General features: G+C 43.0%; 2 protein-coding genes across 5 annotated transcripts in view; one reads left to right on the top strand and one right to left on the bottom strand.

Moving 5' to 3' along the window:
* Window positions 1-573: 573 nt before the first annotated feature.
* On the bottom strand, window positions 574-8,501 carry alpk1 (alpha-kinase 1). 3 transcript variants are annotated; one of them, XM_058624412.1, is made up of 15 exons: window positions 8,411-8,501; window positions 7,726-7,793; window positions 6,969-7,208; window positions 6,465-6,619; window positions 6,176-6,374; window positions 5,411-5,470; window positions 5,229-5,315; window positions 5,064-5,140; window positions 4,852-4,947; window positions 4,670-4,777; window positions 2,756-4,532; window positions 2,433-2,580; window positions 2,186-2,348; window positions 1,465-1,651; window positions 574-1,361 (listed from the first exon to the last, which is right to left on the bottom strand). In XM_058624412.1, exons 3-15 carry the CDS (start codon window positions 7,090-7,092, stop codon window positions 1,159-1,161), a joined length of 3,384 nt encoding a protein of 1,127 aa, XP_058480395.1. In that variant the 5' UTR covers window positions 7,093-7,208; window positions 7,726-7,793; window positions 8,411-8,501; the 3' UTR covers window positions 574-1,158. The 3 variants fall into 3 exon arrangements, with proteins under 3 accessions (XP_058480395.1, XP_058480394.1, XP_058480396.1); XM_058624411.1 differs by having other exon boundaries at window positions 6,969-7,205; XM_058624413.1 differs by lacking the exons at window positions 7,726-7,793; window positions 8,411-8,501 and adding an exon at window positions 7,386-7,431.
* Window positions 8,502-8,735: 234 nt separating this feature from the next.
* The window catches only part of LOC131456253 (RAS guanyl-releasing protein 2-like), a 33,815-nt gene continuing 23,405 nt past the window's right edge, over window positions 8,736-19,145 (top strand). For both annotated transcript variants that reach the window (XM_058624415.1, XM_058624414.1), the window contains exon 1: window positions 8,736-8,911. The gene's annotated coding sequence lies outside the window, so the exon portion shown is untranslated. The remainder of the gene's footprint in view (window positions 8,912-19,145) is intronic.

Below are 19,145 nucleotides of genomic sequence, written 5' to 3'. Positions count from 1 at the left end.
GTTGATAAATGACCAAGAAACCTTCATTATAACAAAGGTTATCTGACCAACAAGCCCACGTCAGTCACCTGACATCAGGAAGTGTATCAAAGATCATTTGATTCTTATCAATTAAAGCAAGTTTTTTGTTTTTTATAATGACAATGGGTTGTTATATAAATATGCCATTTCTGTGACAGCTAAACTTATTGTGAAAGGGTAAACCAGTTGTTTGCATGCTTTTTGTAATTACAAATAAATTCCATCTTAAAAAAAAAATCCAATCAAAAAATATATATCAGCAAAAACCATTTGGGTCCTGACCCAGTCACTGGGAATAGTCATAGCAAGTAAAAAATCTTATTAAAATGTATATTTGCAGCCTGTTTACACTAAACAAATCCTTCACAATGTCTTTTAAAGAGTATTTTTTTGTTTGCCTGCAGATGACAAATAGAAAAAACAAATCAGATCACATGCAGGAGCAATGGAAAGACCGTGATCAACACCGTGCTAATGAGTCAGGTGATTCCTACTGTCAGTCCAGTCCGACAACAATCCACTCAAATAAAAACCAGACAGTGAAAGATTGCAAAACATATACAAACATTTTTATTTCTTTTTTAATCAAACAAAGCAACACAGGCATTCCACTGTGTAAAACACTGTGTAAAAACTATTCCAGGCAAATAATCTGTTTATATACATATAACAATTCTTCTACAGTGCAAAACAAAAATAACACCCATGTTAACACGGGTACCACATTGTTAACAGTTTATAGCCGAGTACAACATTCAGAAATTCGAGGATTTTACTTTTAATTTGCTTAGTGTTCTTTAAGCACTGCAGAAATATTGATTCAGTTAATATCTTTTCTGATATTCTATGGCTATCAAAAACAAAACCCGATGTTACCAGGTGTATCTAGGACTAGGTAACGGAAAATACATTATTTTATTGTTATTTATGATAAATTAAAAATTGCTGCAAGTGCAAATACCTATATCAGTACCTGAAATGCCTTATTTTGCCCACAAAACTGAGTAGAAATCAGTTGGGTAGTTCCTGAGTAATGGACAGACGAGTACGCACAGTAAAGTGAGTGTAGTTTAGCTCAACGGTTCTAGTCTCAGAAACTGCTCACACAGCATCACTGACATAATATCTTTTCTCTTTTTAGGGTAGAACATGTGACCCACCGACCACTGGAGGGAGGTTGAGCAGCTCGCAAATGCCATTGCACTCTGGCCCATGCTGCTGCTCCAGGAAGTACCTGAGGCCTCGGGCAGAGAAGTTGGAGGGACCCCGAGGAACCTTCGTGGAGTGGATCTGCGGGTCAGTGAGGTAGGTCAGCCCTTTGCCATTGGCGGTCACCCATCCTGTGGAACAAAAAAAAAAAAGGGACGATAATGCTTTACATCTTTTTAAAAAAACACCATTTCATTGTACGTGGACGGTCTCAGAGATGAGAAACAAACGCACCTTGCAGGTCGACAACAACTTCCTGGCGGTCAGAGAACAGGTAGGTGAAGTGTCCGAAAGCGAGGCCATATTCTGTTGCCTGGAAACGCTCGTCCTTCTTCTCTTTGTTGTTTGTTAGTTTGACAAAGTCACCGAGCATGTAGGGCTCCACCGTCACACAGCCCACAATCTCATGTTCATTCAAAATCTGTTCACGAGAGGAACAGAATATTAAGTTCCTTGTCAAAAACGTATGCAACTCATTAACATTCCTATAACAATAGTAGTAAATAAATATGTTTCTATGTAATCTCTGGGGGATTCTATATTATCTTAGGAAAGGGTGATGTCTATTGTTACTATGTATAGTCAAATATAAAATAAAGCGCAACTCACCAAAGGTTTCGGTTGCAGGAAACATCTTTAAATTCTCATCCTGGCATTAAAGTATAAATAATATGATGTAAAGGTAAGAATGGACTAGATCTATATAATACTATAAAGTGATTTTTCCCATTTTCACTTTTCTACAGCTCATAAAAACTTCTATATTAATAACTATAAATTAAAAAGTGAAGCATGTCGGTGGGGGGAGGCGGGGAGTTTAATCAAATCTGCCTCTGTGGATGGTCCTGCACTCTGCTGATGTAATTTTAATTTAAACATATCAGCGTTTATCATTCTGTTTGATGTACCACATGCGGGTTTTGTGGATTTTATCTTCATAACTCGGCCTCCTCACCAGCAGTGCTTCCGAGGGTATGAAGAAGATCTGGGCCATGGCATCTTTGTCGTAGAGCCTCTTGTTAAACTCGGTCACGTAGTACTGGGCTGTCATCTGTCGCTCCACATCTCTCAGGTGGAACTGGATTTGCTTCGGTTTCAGATAGTCCTTGCCCACGTAACTATGGACAATAATGTGCAGACAAATCGAGACCAATTCACCATTTATGGGTTGTTCTGCGTGTGCATGTGTGTGTGTAATGTACCTGCTCAGCCGCTCCTCCTGGTGTAAAAACTGCACCCATATTGCTGTTCTCTGCTTGCCCTGCATCCCCATTGGCTCTCCGATGTAGACACAGGTCTCCCTCGCTGTCCACAGTCCATTAGCCTTGGAGAACTTTAGCTGAAGAGCACCTAAGGAACAGCGAGTTACAATTAATGCAACAACTATAGTAGAATTATGTACAATTATAGACCCAACTGGTTACGCTATCTTAGCCCATTAACCATTCTATACACCAAAAATGTCTAAAACGATGTACAATTTAAAAAAGAAAAGAAAAAAGGATGGGACTTAATTATTACTTACTGTAGGAAGTTTTGTCATCCTTAAGTTTGAATTGCACTGCATCACTGTGTAACCTCTTGAGCAAACATTCATGGCAAACACCAGCCAGAAGGGCTCGGTAATCCTTGTGTGACAACAAATATTGCCTCTTTGGGGTATTGCCATTGGTGCTGTGCATCAGGCAGCTGAAGCACAAGGGGTTCTTCACCTGAGTGGAATCCCCTTTTTCTGAAGAGGAGACTTCATTCACCTCCACCATCTCAAATGAAATGTCTGTGGACATTTCAGTGGAGGCACACAGGGACATATTTGGGTGAGGGGATGCTGAAGAACTCTTGGCAGCAGGTCTCACAGAGTCAGCTGTGTCATTGTTTGGGTTTTGTGGCTTAGAAGATGCTCCAAATTCCCCGCTCGATGTATGATCCTTGAATGTGGGATCACGAGCGACATCACTGGTTTCAGAATCAAGTGTTTCCAAGAGACAGAAGCTCCCGTCTGACTCCTGTGACTTGCTACTTTGGCTGGTTCCTGCTTTTGATAGTCCAGTGGGTTGAGGTTTTCCGCTTGTGGGGGAATTAATGTCAGTGAACAGTTTCTCCCATGATGACTGGGAACTGAGACTGTTGTTGAGTGAGCTGGAGGACGTTCTGAGAGTTAGCTCAGACAGGGATTGTGGTTCTCCTTCAACACTCGTCGGTTTCTGTGCCAATCCAGCACCAGTGAGCATCCAGTCGTCAGTGTCTAGTGTTTCTACTCCAGCTTGCATCACTTCAAATTTCTCTGAATCACTACTCACATTCGACGAGGAAGTGGCGGATGCAGTGAACCTGGGAAATGGACTAGAATTTACACTGGAGCTATACCCATTCAAGTCTCTCTTCTTGTTTTTATCAGGGAACTGAAACATGCTGTCTGCTTTTTCTTCATCAACCTCAGTGGTCAGATTGTTATGACCTCTTGTATTTGCTCCACCTCCTAAGACACCACTTCCTGTGTTCCCACTGCTGCTGGGCCAAGAGAAACCAGAACTACTCAAAGAAAAGTTCTGCCATGACGAGCCAAGGTCATCAGTGCTTCCTAGAGTGGGGCACTGGTTGGGATTTTGCTGTGGATGCACAGCTGATGAATCCCCACCTCTATGATGTGGCTCTTCTCCTTCGGGTGTAGCTTTGGACACTTTTAAAGCCTCGGTGCCACATTCTGTGTTAAGTGTACCAAGGGTTGTCCCCAATGCAGTTATACACAGCCTTGCCCCATCCATCTCATCTTTGTTGCTTTTACAGTTTCGGTTGGTTGTCTTGCATAGTGACGCATGGAACTTCTGAAATCTCTGCATCACCTTCGAGAAACTTGCCAGAGTGAAATTTACTGAAGTGTCTTTGATATCCCTGTAGCTGTCAGGAATAAAAGACGCCATATCCGAATTAATGAAGGGCTCCACTTGCAGCAGATGCTTGACCCGGGTGACCGAGCGCATGATCGCAGCACAGAGGCTATCTTTGTCTTGCTTATCTGCATGGCAGTAATCATAGAAGTTGGCTAAAGCTTCTTGGCAAGCTTGTGTCGCCTGAACCACAACCTCCTGGGGAGTGCCAAGCCATTTATGAGTGACAGTAAGGGAAAAGGCAGCTTTGAGGAAGGTGTGGAGCTCTTGCTGGCTTGTGACCTGCTCACCCTCCCCTTTGGTGAGCAGACCGATTGCAAATGCCTCTCTGGCCTGCTGGAGGAAAGACTCCCTTTGCGAGTCAAGGCACTCAGTTGAAAAACTGTATGATAACAAGCAGGTTCCTTGAGTTGCCTAAAAAAAAAGAAAAAAAAGAAGTGGAAATTCCTCTTGCATTGCCTTGTGTTGTGACTATTTGACTTTATGAACGTCTGTCAGTTGCAGGCAACCGTGGGTCACACACCAACAGACCAATGAGTAGAACATCTTACCACATTAGTCAACACATACAGTGAAGTGTACTGGCTGTAAACCACTGCCATCTTTGCTGCCTGTGCCGCTGAAAGAAGGCGATGGCTAACGCTCCCAAGTAAAGATTGCTGCAACAGAAAAACAGAATAAACAACTTAAGCAAAGCCAGTTCAATTTAAAGAAACATATGAGTTCGACTCACCGAATCGATATTTTGATTTGTCCTAAAGGCACGAAAGTCCTCGTCATTCATTGACACTAATATGTTGGCCAGTATTCCAAGTGAAGTTGAAATGCCCTATAAAATAACCGGTCAAGCAGCACAAAGGTTCATAACCACGTGTAAACTGAGTCTTTCCGGTCTAAAAACTCTTAATGTCTGACAATTCACTGCAACTTGAGTGTCTGAACTACCTTTTTATCAGGCTGAAGAAGGGAGTAGTAGCCGACCAGAGAGGCCCAGATCAACTCTGCAGCCTGTAACCACAGGCCTAAAGCAGCACACAAACACCGTAAATATAGTGGCAAAAAATTAGGCCGTAAATTTCACTTTTCTGAATCTAGTTAAAATGATCCTACCGAGCTTTTGCAAAATCATCCCACGGACTTGAACGCTGACAGCCTGCACAAGAGCCCTGTCACTTTCAGAGTGGTACAACCAACAACCTGCATATTACAAATAAATTAGCTTTTTTTTTCAGTGTATAAAAAAATAGTCTCCATCATTAAGGGTAATAAGAATGACATAGCAGGGATCTTACCTGTGGCTCCGCTGCTGTTAATAAGACGACTCAGGATGTACTCTGCCTTCTGCAGTTTGCCTGTCGGGGAAGATGAGCATGAGTATGTTCACATTTATCAAACTCCGTGTAACCAAAACATAAATCAGACGTCTCAATAATAAAAATGTGCGACCTATCACATGCAATGAGTTTACACTAATCACAGTAATCTCTCAACACAGCAATTACACTGATGAGACCCTTCACGTTTAGTCAGTGTCAGTGGCTCGGCACCAAAAACAAGAATCACAAAGTGATTAGCACTAGTGAAAACGAGAGCTCTCACTGTTTCACATGCTTTCAGGTCAGGTTATTTTAAGTGAGGATGAATGAGGTGTTGACATATTTTCAACTTTAATGAGTGTGCTGTAAATAATCAAATCCACACCTGCTCAACTGATTTTGTTGTTGTTACATTCTGCCTCTGTTTTGACTTGTGAACAGCAACCGTGTAACGTGAACGTTATCATCTTCCCTTTGATCCAAAAATGCTGAAATCCAGTCTGTTTACTTTACTAGTGCAGTGTTGCGGTTGCCCCCGTTGACATAAAACAAACCACTGAGTGACACAACCCCTACTATAAACCCCACTATACGGAGAAATCTAGAGAGCGACAAGTGGAGCTGATAGGCCTAATCAGCATTGCGTTTGACCGTAACAGACATTTGTTTATGTTTAAAAGTTACGTAATACTGTCTGAAGAATATGTTAGGAATATGTAGGAAAACTCCACCACACTGTACCAGAGTTGAGGTAGACCCTGGCTTGTCGTATGACCAGCTGGGGGGCCACGGGAGTGTGAGGGTGGCATCTGTGGAGCAGCTTTGTGATCTTGAGCAGGCGACTCGACTCGTCTGTCCAGTAGAGGAAACGGTCCACTAAGAAAACCACTGCCTGTGCTGTGCGCGCTTCCTGAGCCATGATGGAGGCCTTCAGAACAGCCTGACAACAGCATAAACACATGGCGTGAACACGCGTAATTTGTTCTAAGAACAAGGCACTGAGTAACGCTGATGTTCTGTGACTGTTTACCAGGAGCTGTGGTAGGTGCTCGCTGATCAGGTCATTAAGGTTGGTTTTGTCTTTGGCACTGACGGACAGCTTGTACTGCCACTTCTCTGGCACAAAGGGCCACTTCATGTCCATCGCCTCCTGCAGGAGGGAGGCCAGTTCTGCACACAGCGAGCCTACGGGAAATAAGAGTTAGTCCTTTTGGCGATGCAGAGATTTCATGAGCACAACATATGTTGAAGCCCCGCGCCCAAATGTATCTTCTACCGCTTTATCCTCCACTTGAGGGTTGCGGGGGGCACTGGTGCCAATCCCAGCTGACGTAGGGCGAAAGGTGGGGGTACTTGACTTGACATAACATCATTTGCAAAAATACTGTACAGAAGGTTGCTTTCTTTCACAACCTTCCCTAAAAATGATGCCAACTGTGGAAGTTAAACGGGCATAATTCCTCACTGATCCTCATCCAAATCCTAATCTGACGTTCATGTAAAATTGATGAAATAGCACCATCGTGTGCCTGACCTTTGCAGCTGTGGTAATTCTGCCTCGCTGCCTCAGTGGACTGTGAGGACTGTTGATGAGCTGCTGCTGCTGCTGCTGTATTGAGACACTCCTCCAGTAAATCCCCCACCTCCTGACTCTCCATTGTTGTGGTTGTTGTGCAGTGATAGAAAGAGTGTCTTCCTTTGTTTTTGGGGCCTCTTCACCTCTGTTCCTGTTATATAGTGATGCATGAAGAAGGGGGAATTCCACGGGAATCTGCTGGAATGACCAGATTGCTGATGAGATAGGGCTGCACAATCACATGTCTTTGTGCGTTTCAAAACATCAATTTACAAAAAAAACAATTTACTAAACAATGGATACAACCAATCCACATACTGTACATCTACTGTATAGTTTTTTATAACTAAACATAGACAACACACATTGGCTTACCTCTATTCTCATGAATCCTTGCCTCAGATAATGAAAATCAGGTCTTTTAAGAGTTACGACATGTCTATAACCTAAAATAATTAGTTTTGTGGTTTAAATTACTGACAGTATACAATATTTTCCTGAACATTTCCATTCATTGTCACTATATTCATGTTTAAAGTGTGTCCTTGTGTGAAGTTTAACAGATAAGTCAACAGTCAACACTGCTCTGTTTGTCAATACGTTCATCATATTTTCCCCTCCCTTTAGTTAAATACAACCACAATAGTACTATATTTAAGCTATTTATTATAATACCCATGTTTTATGAAAGACAATATTGGTAAAAGTCTCATACCGTGTTTTGTCTTTAGGTCCTCCTCGTCTTCCTGGTAGGGCAGGACTGAGCAATGCTGCCTTCAAGTGCTGTGGGAATTTTTTTTTAAAAATGTGAGTGAAGTCATAATGCATGACGAAACTTCAAACACTGACCGTTTTGATTTAATGTAATGTTTTTAAACCAATGTAATTGCATTGTAAACCAAAACACAAACCAATAATAACTATACATTAGGTGGTCGTTATCTTAATAAAACGTAGACGTGAATAACAATAATCCTGATTAAGTAGTTTAGTAAATATGTTATAGCACAGAAACTTCAAACACAAAGCGAGCTGTAGACTTGAGTCACTAAAGCAGCAATACGTAATTAAATAAATAAATAAATAAATAACATGGAAAAATTTGTCCAGATTTGTTTTTTAAAAACAAAAAGTCACGTGACTGACATATGACATATTTAATCACCACCCAATTACATAAATAATCTCTCGCCTTGTTTTCTAATAATAGTAGTGTAGGGTTATGTTAGGTAGTGTGCAAACAAACAAACACTAAACTTATAATTAACTGCAGTAGCACCTCATTTATATACACAAAAAATGTAACACAACTAGACCAAACAATGAAACACTCTTGATTTTTTTTGGAGTTAATGAGGGCGTTATCGCATGCCTGCGCACTGATATGCAAAACAGCTCACCGTGTTGTTTATGGCGTGCGTGTCTAATGTTGCGTGGCTGCATGTGGACGGACTGTGGTGTTGCTGTGAGGCTGCCGATAGGAGGGACTGTGGCTCCGCAGTGTGTGTGATGGTGATCGCTGCACAGCTGGGGCATCAACACAAGCCTGGCACGCGGTTCAACTGCGACCAGCTGCTCCGACGCACACACCAGATCCATAACTTGGCTCCGAGTTGCGCCAGGAGGGGGGCTCGCAGGGTGTAATGTGGTGTGAAATGCCCGCATAGCTCATACACGGGAGTGCGCCGAAGAAAGATCCATCTGTGTCTGTTTCCGATGAGTTCTGTTGGGTTTGGATCATCGCCGCCTCTCACCGCAGGACTCGGCGCCGCTTAACTCAACGCGAAGAACAGAGAGGTTTCGGCGGTGCAGGTGATGTAACCCTGCTCGCGTTCAGCTCCACAACTCTTCATCACTGCAGCTTCTCATCACAGAGCAATGGGTCCCTTCAAACTCTGAAGGTAAGAACTGTTCCATAACTCTCATGTTAATGAGCATTTGGTCATTTTTACGCACGAATGGCCACAAACAACACGTTTTTCCCCTCTAGTTAAATGAAACGTTACATTGTTGTTGAAGGTCTTGTGTAAACATGTCTTTACTTCAACATCCGTGTAGAGGTGTGTTGTAATAGTGGCTAACGAAGCTCACGCATGGACCTGTCTGATTGCACCATTAACCTCAGCAGCCCGTGCATGTCATGTTGACTCATTAGGGATGCGGTCCATGCATGTGCTTTGTACTTTGTGTTGGAGAAGCAACTCATAGCTGATTTGACAGAGAACTATGTTGTTCCATTTACAGCGCTCATTGTGTGCCACATTCATGCACAGTCAAGTGAGTTAGTGTGCACAGGAATGGGTGCTGGAATACATTAGCAGATTTACCACAACATGATCCTCAGGTGCTTAGAGGTGCAGCGGTGCTGCCTCATGGTGATGTTCCATCACTAATGGAATTAACATTCATTTTGAGGAAGGATTGGCATCATGGAGCAGAGCAATGGCATATGGAGGAATGTGTCTTCCTATAAATAGACCGAGGGAGTGGCAGGGTCTCTATCCTTCTTTTTGCCTCTGTAAAAATGGTGTCAACAAAAGTTAAGCCAAAGTTGGAGGAGGAGAAGATGCTCAATTCTGAACCTGCATCTTCAACCCTGACACGTCTGACCTCATCTTTCATGGCTCAGAGTTTGCTGAGGTTGTCCATCAAATTATACTCACACTGACTCTGCAGGACAGCACCGTCTATAACTAACAGGCACCTGTGTGTGGTGATGAGAAATCACCATTCGAGCAATACTCAAGGTCACATCTAATTCCTCTTTTCCTCATCTCCCTCATTAACTGGCCTTTTTTTCAGGCTGCAGTTGTCACTCTGCCATGGTCCAACGCGATTTATCCCCACGTCGTCTCCACAGTGGGGATTAAAAGGCGTCTTTGAATGTGGGGTCTGCCGTTTAATCGCTCTGCGGCTTCTTTGCTCACTTCACTCCCGCTTTACTGTGTCACGTTTTGGTGTCAGAGAAATGGGATTTGACTTGTAAGCTGTGACCGGCCGCCTCTCTGGCGATCTGGCGATCCTTTGCAGTCGCAGTTGAGCAGGAGTCACTTTAGTGTTGTCTTTGTGGCTGGCAGACTTGGGCCAGAGCCTGTGTGTTGCTCGTGAACTGTTTCCGGATTTGAATGAGAGATTTCTCTGTGTGCACATTAGCATCGGAGTCAGGGAATGCAAATGAGGCAGCTATCAATGTAAGCCTTCACATGCGCTGCATCCACCACCACCAGAAGAAATCAATACATACAATTAGTCTGAGATCAGTTTTTCTCCACAATGCTGGCTTTTTTGTTTTGATCATCAGGAACCTCAAAGTAAACATGGCCTCTGTGATTTGTAGCCAACAAGTGAAGTGGTGCTTGACTTGAAAGATGAAGCGCCTTACAAAGAAAGGATTTCAAGGATTCAAAGCACCTACAGAGTAGACATAAACCCCCCCCAGAAGAGATTCGAAAAAATGCTTCTGCATCTCTATCCCTCCTTTCTCTTCTGTGCTGCTGCAGTGCAATTACTTCGGGCCTCTGGAGTGGCCACCCTTGATATTTAAGAATTACTTCCAGTCACCTCCTCCACCTTAAACCTGCAGCAGTGTAGCACTTATCAGGAAAGCCAGCCATAATTGGATCCATTGTGAAAGGGCTGCTGCTTAATGCCAAAAGACCGCAACAGCAACAAATCTGGGAGAAGGAGGAGACAGAAAAGAAGGAATGAACTGTCTGGCAGAACAGAAGGAGGGAGCGAGTAAAAAGGAGGTAGAGGAAAACAAAAAAATAAATCGATCCACACAGAGGAAAATCAAGCAAAGAAGAAAATAATTACAGGGGGGTGACAAGAACCGCAGCTCAGACACGTGTGCTGGATGATTGCCATGATTGGGGTGTATGGCCCAATGCACTAGCCACTGCCTCTGCCTGCTCCCTATCTCATTTGTCATTAGCTAATCCCATCTATTTCTCCAGTGCCGGTGCACTACACTCCAAATTGCCTGGAGTCGCTCATTCTAACTGCAGAGTGCTTGTTTGGCTCACAGGCAAGTGACAACAATGGAATTAAAGTGCCTTGAATTTGAAAAAAAAAAAACTAAAGTTTTCACCGTAAACTGTTAAAAGAGTGTGTTTTTAACTTATTTTAAAACCATGGAAAAGGGACACATGCTACAGTGTAGGCAGAGCTGGAATCCATTTTGGTTGGACTCCCACTAACTTGGACGACAGTGATTCTATAACTGGGACTATAACGGATCTCACTGTGGGCGGATGTGACTTCTCTGTTTACAGAGAGGGTCAAGTCTAATTGTGTAAACTACTTTTTAAATCAAAAAAGTTGCCTCTCCTGTGTTCCCGCTGTTCCTGTGCAACCTCTTCAACTCCCATGAAAGGGCACAGCGCCTGTGACAGATTGGACTGTCATCTTTAAAGATGTGCAGTGGCTGTATTGCAGAGGAGAGATGCCGCAGCAGCAGCAGCAGCAGCAGCAGCAGCAGCAGCACAGAGACACGAGGGGGAAGTGTTTTTTGGGGAGAGAAGGTGTTGGATCAGAGGAGCTATAAATCAAGCTGTTGCAGGAATTAAATCACAGTCACTGGATGAGGTTGGAAGGAGGGTGTATTAAAAGTCCCTGGTTCTCTGTCTTAGCTAGTGATTAGTACAGGCAGTGAGTTAGTCGCAGCGGTGACTGCATGGTTGTGATTTGGCTCTGGTTGACTGATTCCTCCGTGCTACAGGTGTCAGGCGTGCCTTGTTTTCAGAAGAGGAAATGTGTAAGGTAGCGTGGTGTGATATCCTGCACCTGCAATGAAAAAAAATGAAAAAGAAAAAAAAATGCATTCATTTCTGAGCAAGATCTTCATGCTTTCATATGTTTGTTTGTCTGTACTCAAAAATCATTACCCAAAGTGTGCACTGCACCGAGTGTCAGACTCAGTTTTATAATCTCCAACCTTTGCTCACTCCTTATTTGAATTCACATAATAAATGGTGTATTATGTCAAAAGGAAATTGTGGGGTTTGTGGTCTTCACAGGGATGCACGCCGCCTCAGGGTGAAATTCAACACAAACAGGAACTAGCCGGAGCTAACCCTGCTGAAAAGCAGCAGGCTGGGTGAATATAAAACTCCCAGCATTCATACACAGCATAAAAGCAGTTCAGCATGGCTGACGCATAAACCCCGCCGTATAGCTCATGGTGGCAGCTCTGACAGGCAGAGGGAAATGAAGCAAACCACAGACATCTAAAGATAAACAGTCTTTGTGAGCATTAACACTTTCAGTAGCACATCTCATGATAGCGGAGACAGAGGCTGTTTTTAGGTGCATGGTTTTTGCAGCTTCAAAGGTGAAGTAAAGGGGTGGTCTCCAGGCGGCTTGAATTTGAAACTCCTGATTAGCACTAAATACTAAATTTGGATCGTCTGTGTAGATTGGATTTCCTTTTGCAGAAAGCAAGAAGACCCGGGTTCACGACCAAGAAACAAGAATGTTCTCCCCGTGTGTGCATGGGTTTTCCAGTTTCCTCCCACAGTCCAAAAACATGCAGATTTGGGGATTAGGCAAATTAGACTCTCTAAACTGTAGGTGTGAGTGTGAGAGTGGATGGTTGTTTGTCTCTATGTGGCCCTGTGATGGACTGGCGACCTGTCCAGGGTGTACACCACCTTACGTCCTATGTCAGCTGGGTTTGGCACCAGCAACCCCCACAACCCTCATGTGGAGGACAATGGATGGACAATGCTTAAGCATATGTCTGTTTATGTATGAATGTTTATCTTTAAATGGGGCCACTCTCTTATGACAAGTTGGTATCCTCCAAAAGGAGGTGGCACCTCTGAACGTCTGCTTGCAAAATGTCAACGTGGCGCTCAGTTGCCACTTCTTTCACGACAGTTACTTTTGACATGTCATAGTAGGAAAAGCACAGGTGCAATTAATCAATAACAGCTGGGCTCCATTCTGCTTCTTCAGTTTAAGGGTGCATGCTGGTTCACTGTCACACTGTGCTGACTTACATAAATTGAAGAGCCCTCAGTTATGTTACCGGTTCCACCTGCGCGTTTCCTGCTTGAAACATGTCAAAAAATGTCTCCTGTGAAAATATGAAAACTGCAGCCCCGCAGTCTTGAATTGAAACTTCGCAGAAAAACAGGAAACAGGTTTTTAGCAGGCACTCAGTGGGGGGTCCATGAAAATAGTGCTTCCAATTGTTGTCTTTTATTCTTCCAGCACAAATTAGATGTGGAATTTGTTACAGCTTAGCTGAAACGAAGACTTGATGTCTGAGTTGACTGCAAATTTACAAGCTGTGTTTTTATTCTTTGCTATCTTTTCACAAGAAAGTGGTTTAGGGTTTTAACAACTTGGGTGAAATATCCAAGTGCAATGTCTCTGATGGATAGTGCAAAATAGAGAGCTACCACCAAAAATATTACTCTTTCTATTTTCTTCTTTATAATTGCATCAATAATATAATAAAACAGTAGTAATATGTGATATCGATAAGGTAATAGTTGAGCCGCTCTGTAATCAACATCAATATTCAATAATGACTGGCACTTGAGAATGAAAAAAAATTACCCAGAAAAACAGGAGGGGAAAAAAAATTAGCATGAAAAACAGAAAAAAAATGACTCAAAAAAACAGGGGAAAAAAATTATTCAAAAATCAAACCAAAAAATTAATTACTCAGAAAAACTGGAGTTTTTTTTTCTCAAATGAATGCAATGCGCTTCCGTAGTTAACCCTATTTTTGCTTTACATTATTGCTATTATTGCTTTAATTTATGAACATAAAGAACAAAGAGCACTTCATATCATGCCATCAGTGATTCATATTCACATGAATCTGATACTTTTCCCCTGGCAAAGATGAAGAATGTTTCAGATTACTACACTAGCATTTCTTGGAATCTAACCCCCCCATGCGAAAATAACACAATGTAACAACAGGAAGTTAAATTCCTGACTTCAGCTTTGCCCAAAGCCAGAAAATGAACCCTGACCGAGGCGTGAACAGCAATGAAGAGACAGTTGGCAGAAAGAAAAGGCGTGTGTTCACTCTCATAGCCAAAACCTTCATCTGCTCTTGCAAAAGATGATGTATCACGTCTTACACAACACAATGCGCCGTGTGTCCTCGTCTGTCGCTCATCACATGTGAGTGTGTGTGTGTGTGTGTGTCAGGGAAAATAAAAACTGTCAAGGTGAGGATGCGTGTTTTTCTAGAGAGAGAAAAATGTGCGAGGAAAACCGCTCTGAAAGAAACTACTGGCTATTTATAAGAAAAAAAGTACACTTGCCATGTTTCATACACACACCAGCACACCCTTTCCGCTATTTGTTATGAAGCAAACTTTCACATCTGCTAAAAGGGCCGGCGTTTGAGCAGGAAGCCTGAAAACAAAGCCATAAAAACAGCGTGACACAATGACACATTGTTGTGTTTGGGGGAGGGGGGGGGGGGGCAGATATTATAACCCTACATGGGTTCCACAGCGATGCCCTTTTTCCTCTGTTTCACACACCTTTCATTTGAAGTCAGAAAGTTGAGATGTGAGATAGGGGCGTTGTGCCAGATGTGGAACAGGATGCATGACATATTTCTTTTTTTTTCTTTTTCGTTCTTTCTGCTTCTCTTTTTCTTTTTTGGGAGGACGTAGTAAAACATTACACTCTGGCAGCTGCGAGACATTGTGAAATCTACATATTTCTCTCCCTCACTTCCCTCTGTTATTACAAGATGATGCACACACAGTAACAGTGTTCTGGGACAGATGCCTGTTGCATTTTTCCCCTCTTTTCTATCATAAGTAACCCCTTCATGTTTGATTATCCAGCAGCTTTATCATATTACACTCTACTGAAGTGGAGTGCAGTGTAATGTTGTCTCTTTTTGCCTCCCAGTCTCTCCCTTTATCGCTCCTTTTTCCACTCTTCTCTGCACCCCCCCCCCCCACCCCCAAGGAGCAACTGTAGCTGCTAATCTCAGTTTGCAGCCCTTGCCCCCCCACTGATGTGGCATTCTGCGTGTCCAGGGAAAAGGAAATGTCTCCCTTCCTGCTCTCAGTACCACGTAGTCTGTAAATAGAGCCTGTCACCAGTCGCTCCGTAGGCCCCTCTGGAGAACTATATCTGTCCCATCATGCAGCACGTTGCATGCTACAACTTCCTGAGACAAACTAGTGGGGTGTGTGGGGCTACAGATAAGGGCGGTGTGTGTACAGTGTGGAGAAGTGTCGGTGGTTTCGCGGCATCTCAAAGCCAGGATTCCCCACCCTCACTTCACCCCACCCAAGCTTCATTTACATGATTAGTTGTTTTAAAAAAGCAGCAACAACAACAACATCAGCCGTCCATGTCAGACTGTCTGCCCCTTTAAGAGTTTTAAACGTCTTCGACTGCGCTGATGGATTTGTCGCTGGATGTAAATCTAAAAAGCTTTTAGTGTCACTGCGGCTGCGGCGCACGGTGAGAGAAGCCAAAGTGAAATTCAGGGTACAGCAGCGCGAGAAGACGAGAAACGTCATCCGTGACAGGAAGCGACGAATGGTTCATTTTTGAAGTCGCGAAACACCAATGCACCATTGTGGTGTAAGAAAGAAGCCCGCGGCTTAATGAAATGAATATGACAACGCGAAGTAGTGAGATGAAATCCATGATACATTCACTAAATAACTCACTCAATGCCAACGCGCTGCAGAATATGGTTTTACCATGAGTCTGCGTTGATGGTGCGTGTGAATGTGAGAGTCAGCGATTTGCTTGTTTGTGAATGTTTGTGCCTTGTGATAAGAATCTAGACTTAAACTACGGCCCAACTATTTTAATGGACCTTTCTCTTATAAACAATTCAAGTAGCAAGGCACTGCAGCTGCGATTGCTGATTTAAAAAGATAGTTATGTTTTTGTGTTGCATCTATCTATCTGGATGGATGATGGATGGAAAAGTCTGCTGATCAGCACTTCCTCGCGAGGGAAAGGGACATAAATAACTCTGTTCTCTAAACATTTCACCCCAAAACACATTTTTTTGGAATGAGTATTTAAATTAAATGCCAGAGTATTATTTCATCCAAAGGGACGAGTGCCACTAAAGTCAAATACTAACACAAATATGAGGTGTTTTGTGTGTATTGGTGTCATAATGATGTATTGCTGTTGGGAAATGCAATCTTTGAGTCAATTACATAGCACTTATAGTACTTCTTACTGCAATATTCTCTGCGATACTGTTGTACTACCTTTGGTCAGTTCAGACCGCAATGATAGACTGACCCATGCTGCCGTCCCCGGAGCTCTGCATCGACACAGGTGACTGCACATTTTGAAACGTGCCTGTGTTCAATGGATGAACACACTGTTGGTTGCATTTCTCAGAGCCTTGTTGAAACAGCGACTCAGCGGGAAACGAGGCATCCTCGATCCTCTTGGCTCATGACCACAAGCATGAAAACATCAATCAAATTTACCCAAATGCCAGTAGGGAGAGCATAAATCTAAATCAATGGCCGTGCAGAGACGTGTGCATTACCGTTGGGTTTTTACCAGCATGGGAATTAGACTATTATGGAAATGCCAATAAGAGGATGGATATCATTATCTATGTGTTCGTCAGTGGGCTCTCATCAGTCAATGCTGGTGTCGATTTTAAGACCTTAAAGGCGATGGAGATTTATATCATTAGCCAATTCACCTCTACTGTGTGTGGTTTAAACAGAGAAAAAGTATGGATCTGCAAACGGTGCAAACTTTAAAATGAGTGTTATAGAAAAGCGATTCATTTAGTGCCTAATAAAGGTCATGCCCTTTGAACACATGTTTCTTTTTTCAGAGTCCCTATGCCTCCGAATTCCCTGCTTCTTTCAGACCCACATATTTCCATTTTATCTGTTGACAAAATGAGGAATACGTGTCGATCATTAGGGTTTTCAGTCTTCTTTGCTTGTAACGCCTGGTAACCATCTGCTCGTGATGACATTTAACTTCAATTCACATTCTTCTGTGTAGTTTCTATGGTTCATGGAGACAAAGCAGACATGAGACATGCGTGTAGCCGTCTCGTAAATATTTATTCACTTCCGCTTGTGTCTTCCACATGTGTATATGCACACGTCTTCTGGTCTCCTTAGTAAATTCAATCAAGGAGTAAGAATATAATGAAATGACATCGGGTGAAAGGAGGGGTACTCCCCTGGACACATCGCCAGTCCATCACTGAGCCACAGAGAGACGACAACAACCATTCTAATTTGCCTAATCTCAAAATCTGCATGTTATACCGGATAAAACAAATGACTCCTCCACTGGTTGCAAAAAGAACTCTGTTTGAATGGAACTTTATGGAACATAAACATTTTTCTGGGGAGTTAATGTTCTCAATCACTACTTTCAGCAATTGCGTAAATAATAATCGTCCAATAGGGGCCTCAGAACGTCTTGTCGCAAAATGTCAACATGGCGCCAGCCAAATTGCATGTACATGTGTCACTATGTAAAATTAACACACAAAAAAAGGACTGGACAGCAGAGAGAAGGTGTCCGTCTTTGTCCTGCCAGAGGAGCGTGACATTTCCTTTGCCCGCTGAAACAACAGCACACTGCACATTCTGCATGGCCAGGATTGACCAGGCCACCTGTCAGCCTCTCTGTATCCCCGCTGTGCCCCAACTCACCCCCTTATCTGCCGATCGATGGCAGTGGACCGTCGTCACCAGGCAACCAAGGATGACACCCAAGCTCTCGCAGTGTCCGCTACCTAGCAATCAATCTCCCACTTCACGGCTTTAGGAACATAATTCAAAATCAGACTGTTGGTAAAATATTTAAATAATGTTTGGAAGAGGTAAATTCTAAATTCTCCTCAAGGCAGAAGACACAGAGCTGCTGTCACCTGGATGATGAATGGTCTATTCAGCTGCATGGCAAGATGGGATCATCGTGCCACAGTGCCAGACTGAGCTTATGTGTTAAAATACAGGTGGTACAGGCATTTTCTTTTTCTTTTTTTTTTCAAAGCAATGGCCAGAGAGCGATGAAAACAGTTCATCCTTGCGTCAGCAGAGAAAATAGGTTTTGTCAGGCTGCTCTGACCTGAGCTCTGAAAAGGAAGAAGTGAAACAGATGCTGATCTTGTGACTTTATGGTGAAAGTCTATGCTGATCAAGGTGTTACAGGTCTTGGAGCTTTCTCCCCCCTTCTCTCTGTGTGTGTGTGTGTGTGTGTGTGTGCGTCTTAGACAGCTTGCTTGTGAAGCCTGTAATTGAGTGTGTCCGCCCACCGCTCTGCAGCAGAGACAGCGCAGTGGTAGTCTTCTTTGTGTCAGGCACAATAGATACATACTCATCACACCCTTCTAACGCTCCGCCACAGAACCACAACATTGAGGAGCCATTAGCAGATGCGGTGGCATCGCTGCGGCGTTGTGGATTTATTTTTTTTTTTTTACGGCCTAACTTTGTCACTCAAGCGTAACCGTGGCGATACGCCGTCATGCTTATTCCCAATGAACCAAAAATATCCAGTGGCTTTTTTCAGCCTCATGCCGTAACCTACGCACACACGATAGGATTTGTGTATTTGACTTCTTCAAATGCAATAAGCGCATTAGGATTAGACTTAAAAAAACAAAAAAACGCAGCCCTAAAGGCTCTGTTTTTTTTTTTTTTGTAAAAACATGTATTTTGTGCACATGTGCTATGCACAGAGGTGTTTGTGTGTGTGTGTGTGTGTGTTGTGAACATGTGAATAGACATTAAGCCGTGGTTGCTATGGTTCCCTGTTGGGAGTAATTTACTCGCAATCTCTAAGAAAAGTCCAGCACTTTTTTTTTTCTTTCTTAACACATAGCTGCAAAGAAACAAACACAGTATAAAAGCAGTAAATGTCACTGTGTACTGTCCTGATGCTCTCTATGATATCTCCTCGCGTTGTCCATCATGGCCTCTGTGTCAAGAGCAGATAAAGAACTGTGGTTTCCTGATTTGTGCTTGTGGCTTTCTATCAGTTTTTCTGACAAGTCATTTTGGAGGAGAGCGATCATCACGCTGTCACCTCATGGTGCATGATGTGAAACAGCCGTAGTCTTATGCCAAGTACGGGCGCGGGAATGTAAAGTTGCCGATTCAATGTTTATGTTTGAAATGAGAG

The sequence above is a fragment of the Solea solea genome, chromosome 3 (assembly GCF_958295425.1).
Source record: "Solea solea chromosome 3, fSolSol10.1, whole genome shotgun sequence".
Lineage (NCBI taxonomy): Eukaryota > Metazoa > Chordata > Actinopteri > Pleuronectiformes > Soleidae > Solea > Solea solea.
The sequence above is the reverse complement of the archived record's forward strand: the minus strand, read 5'-3'. Positions and strand labels throughout refer to the sequence as shown.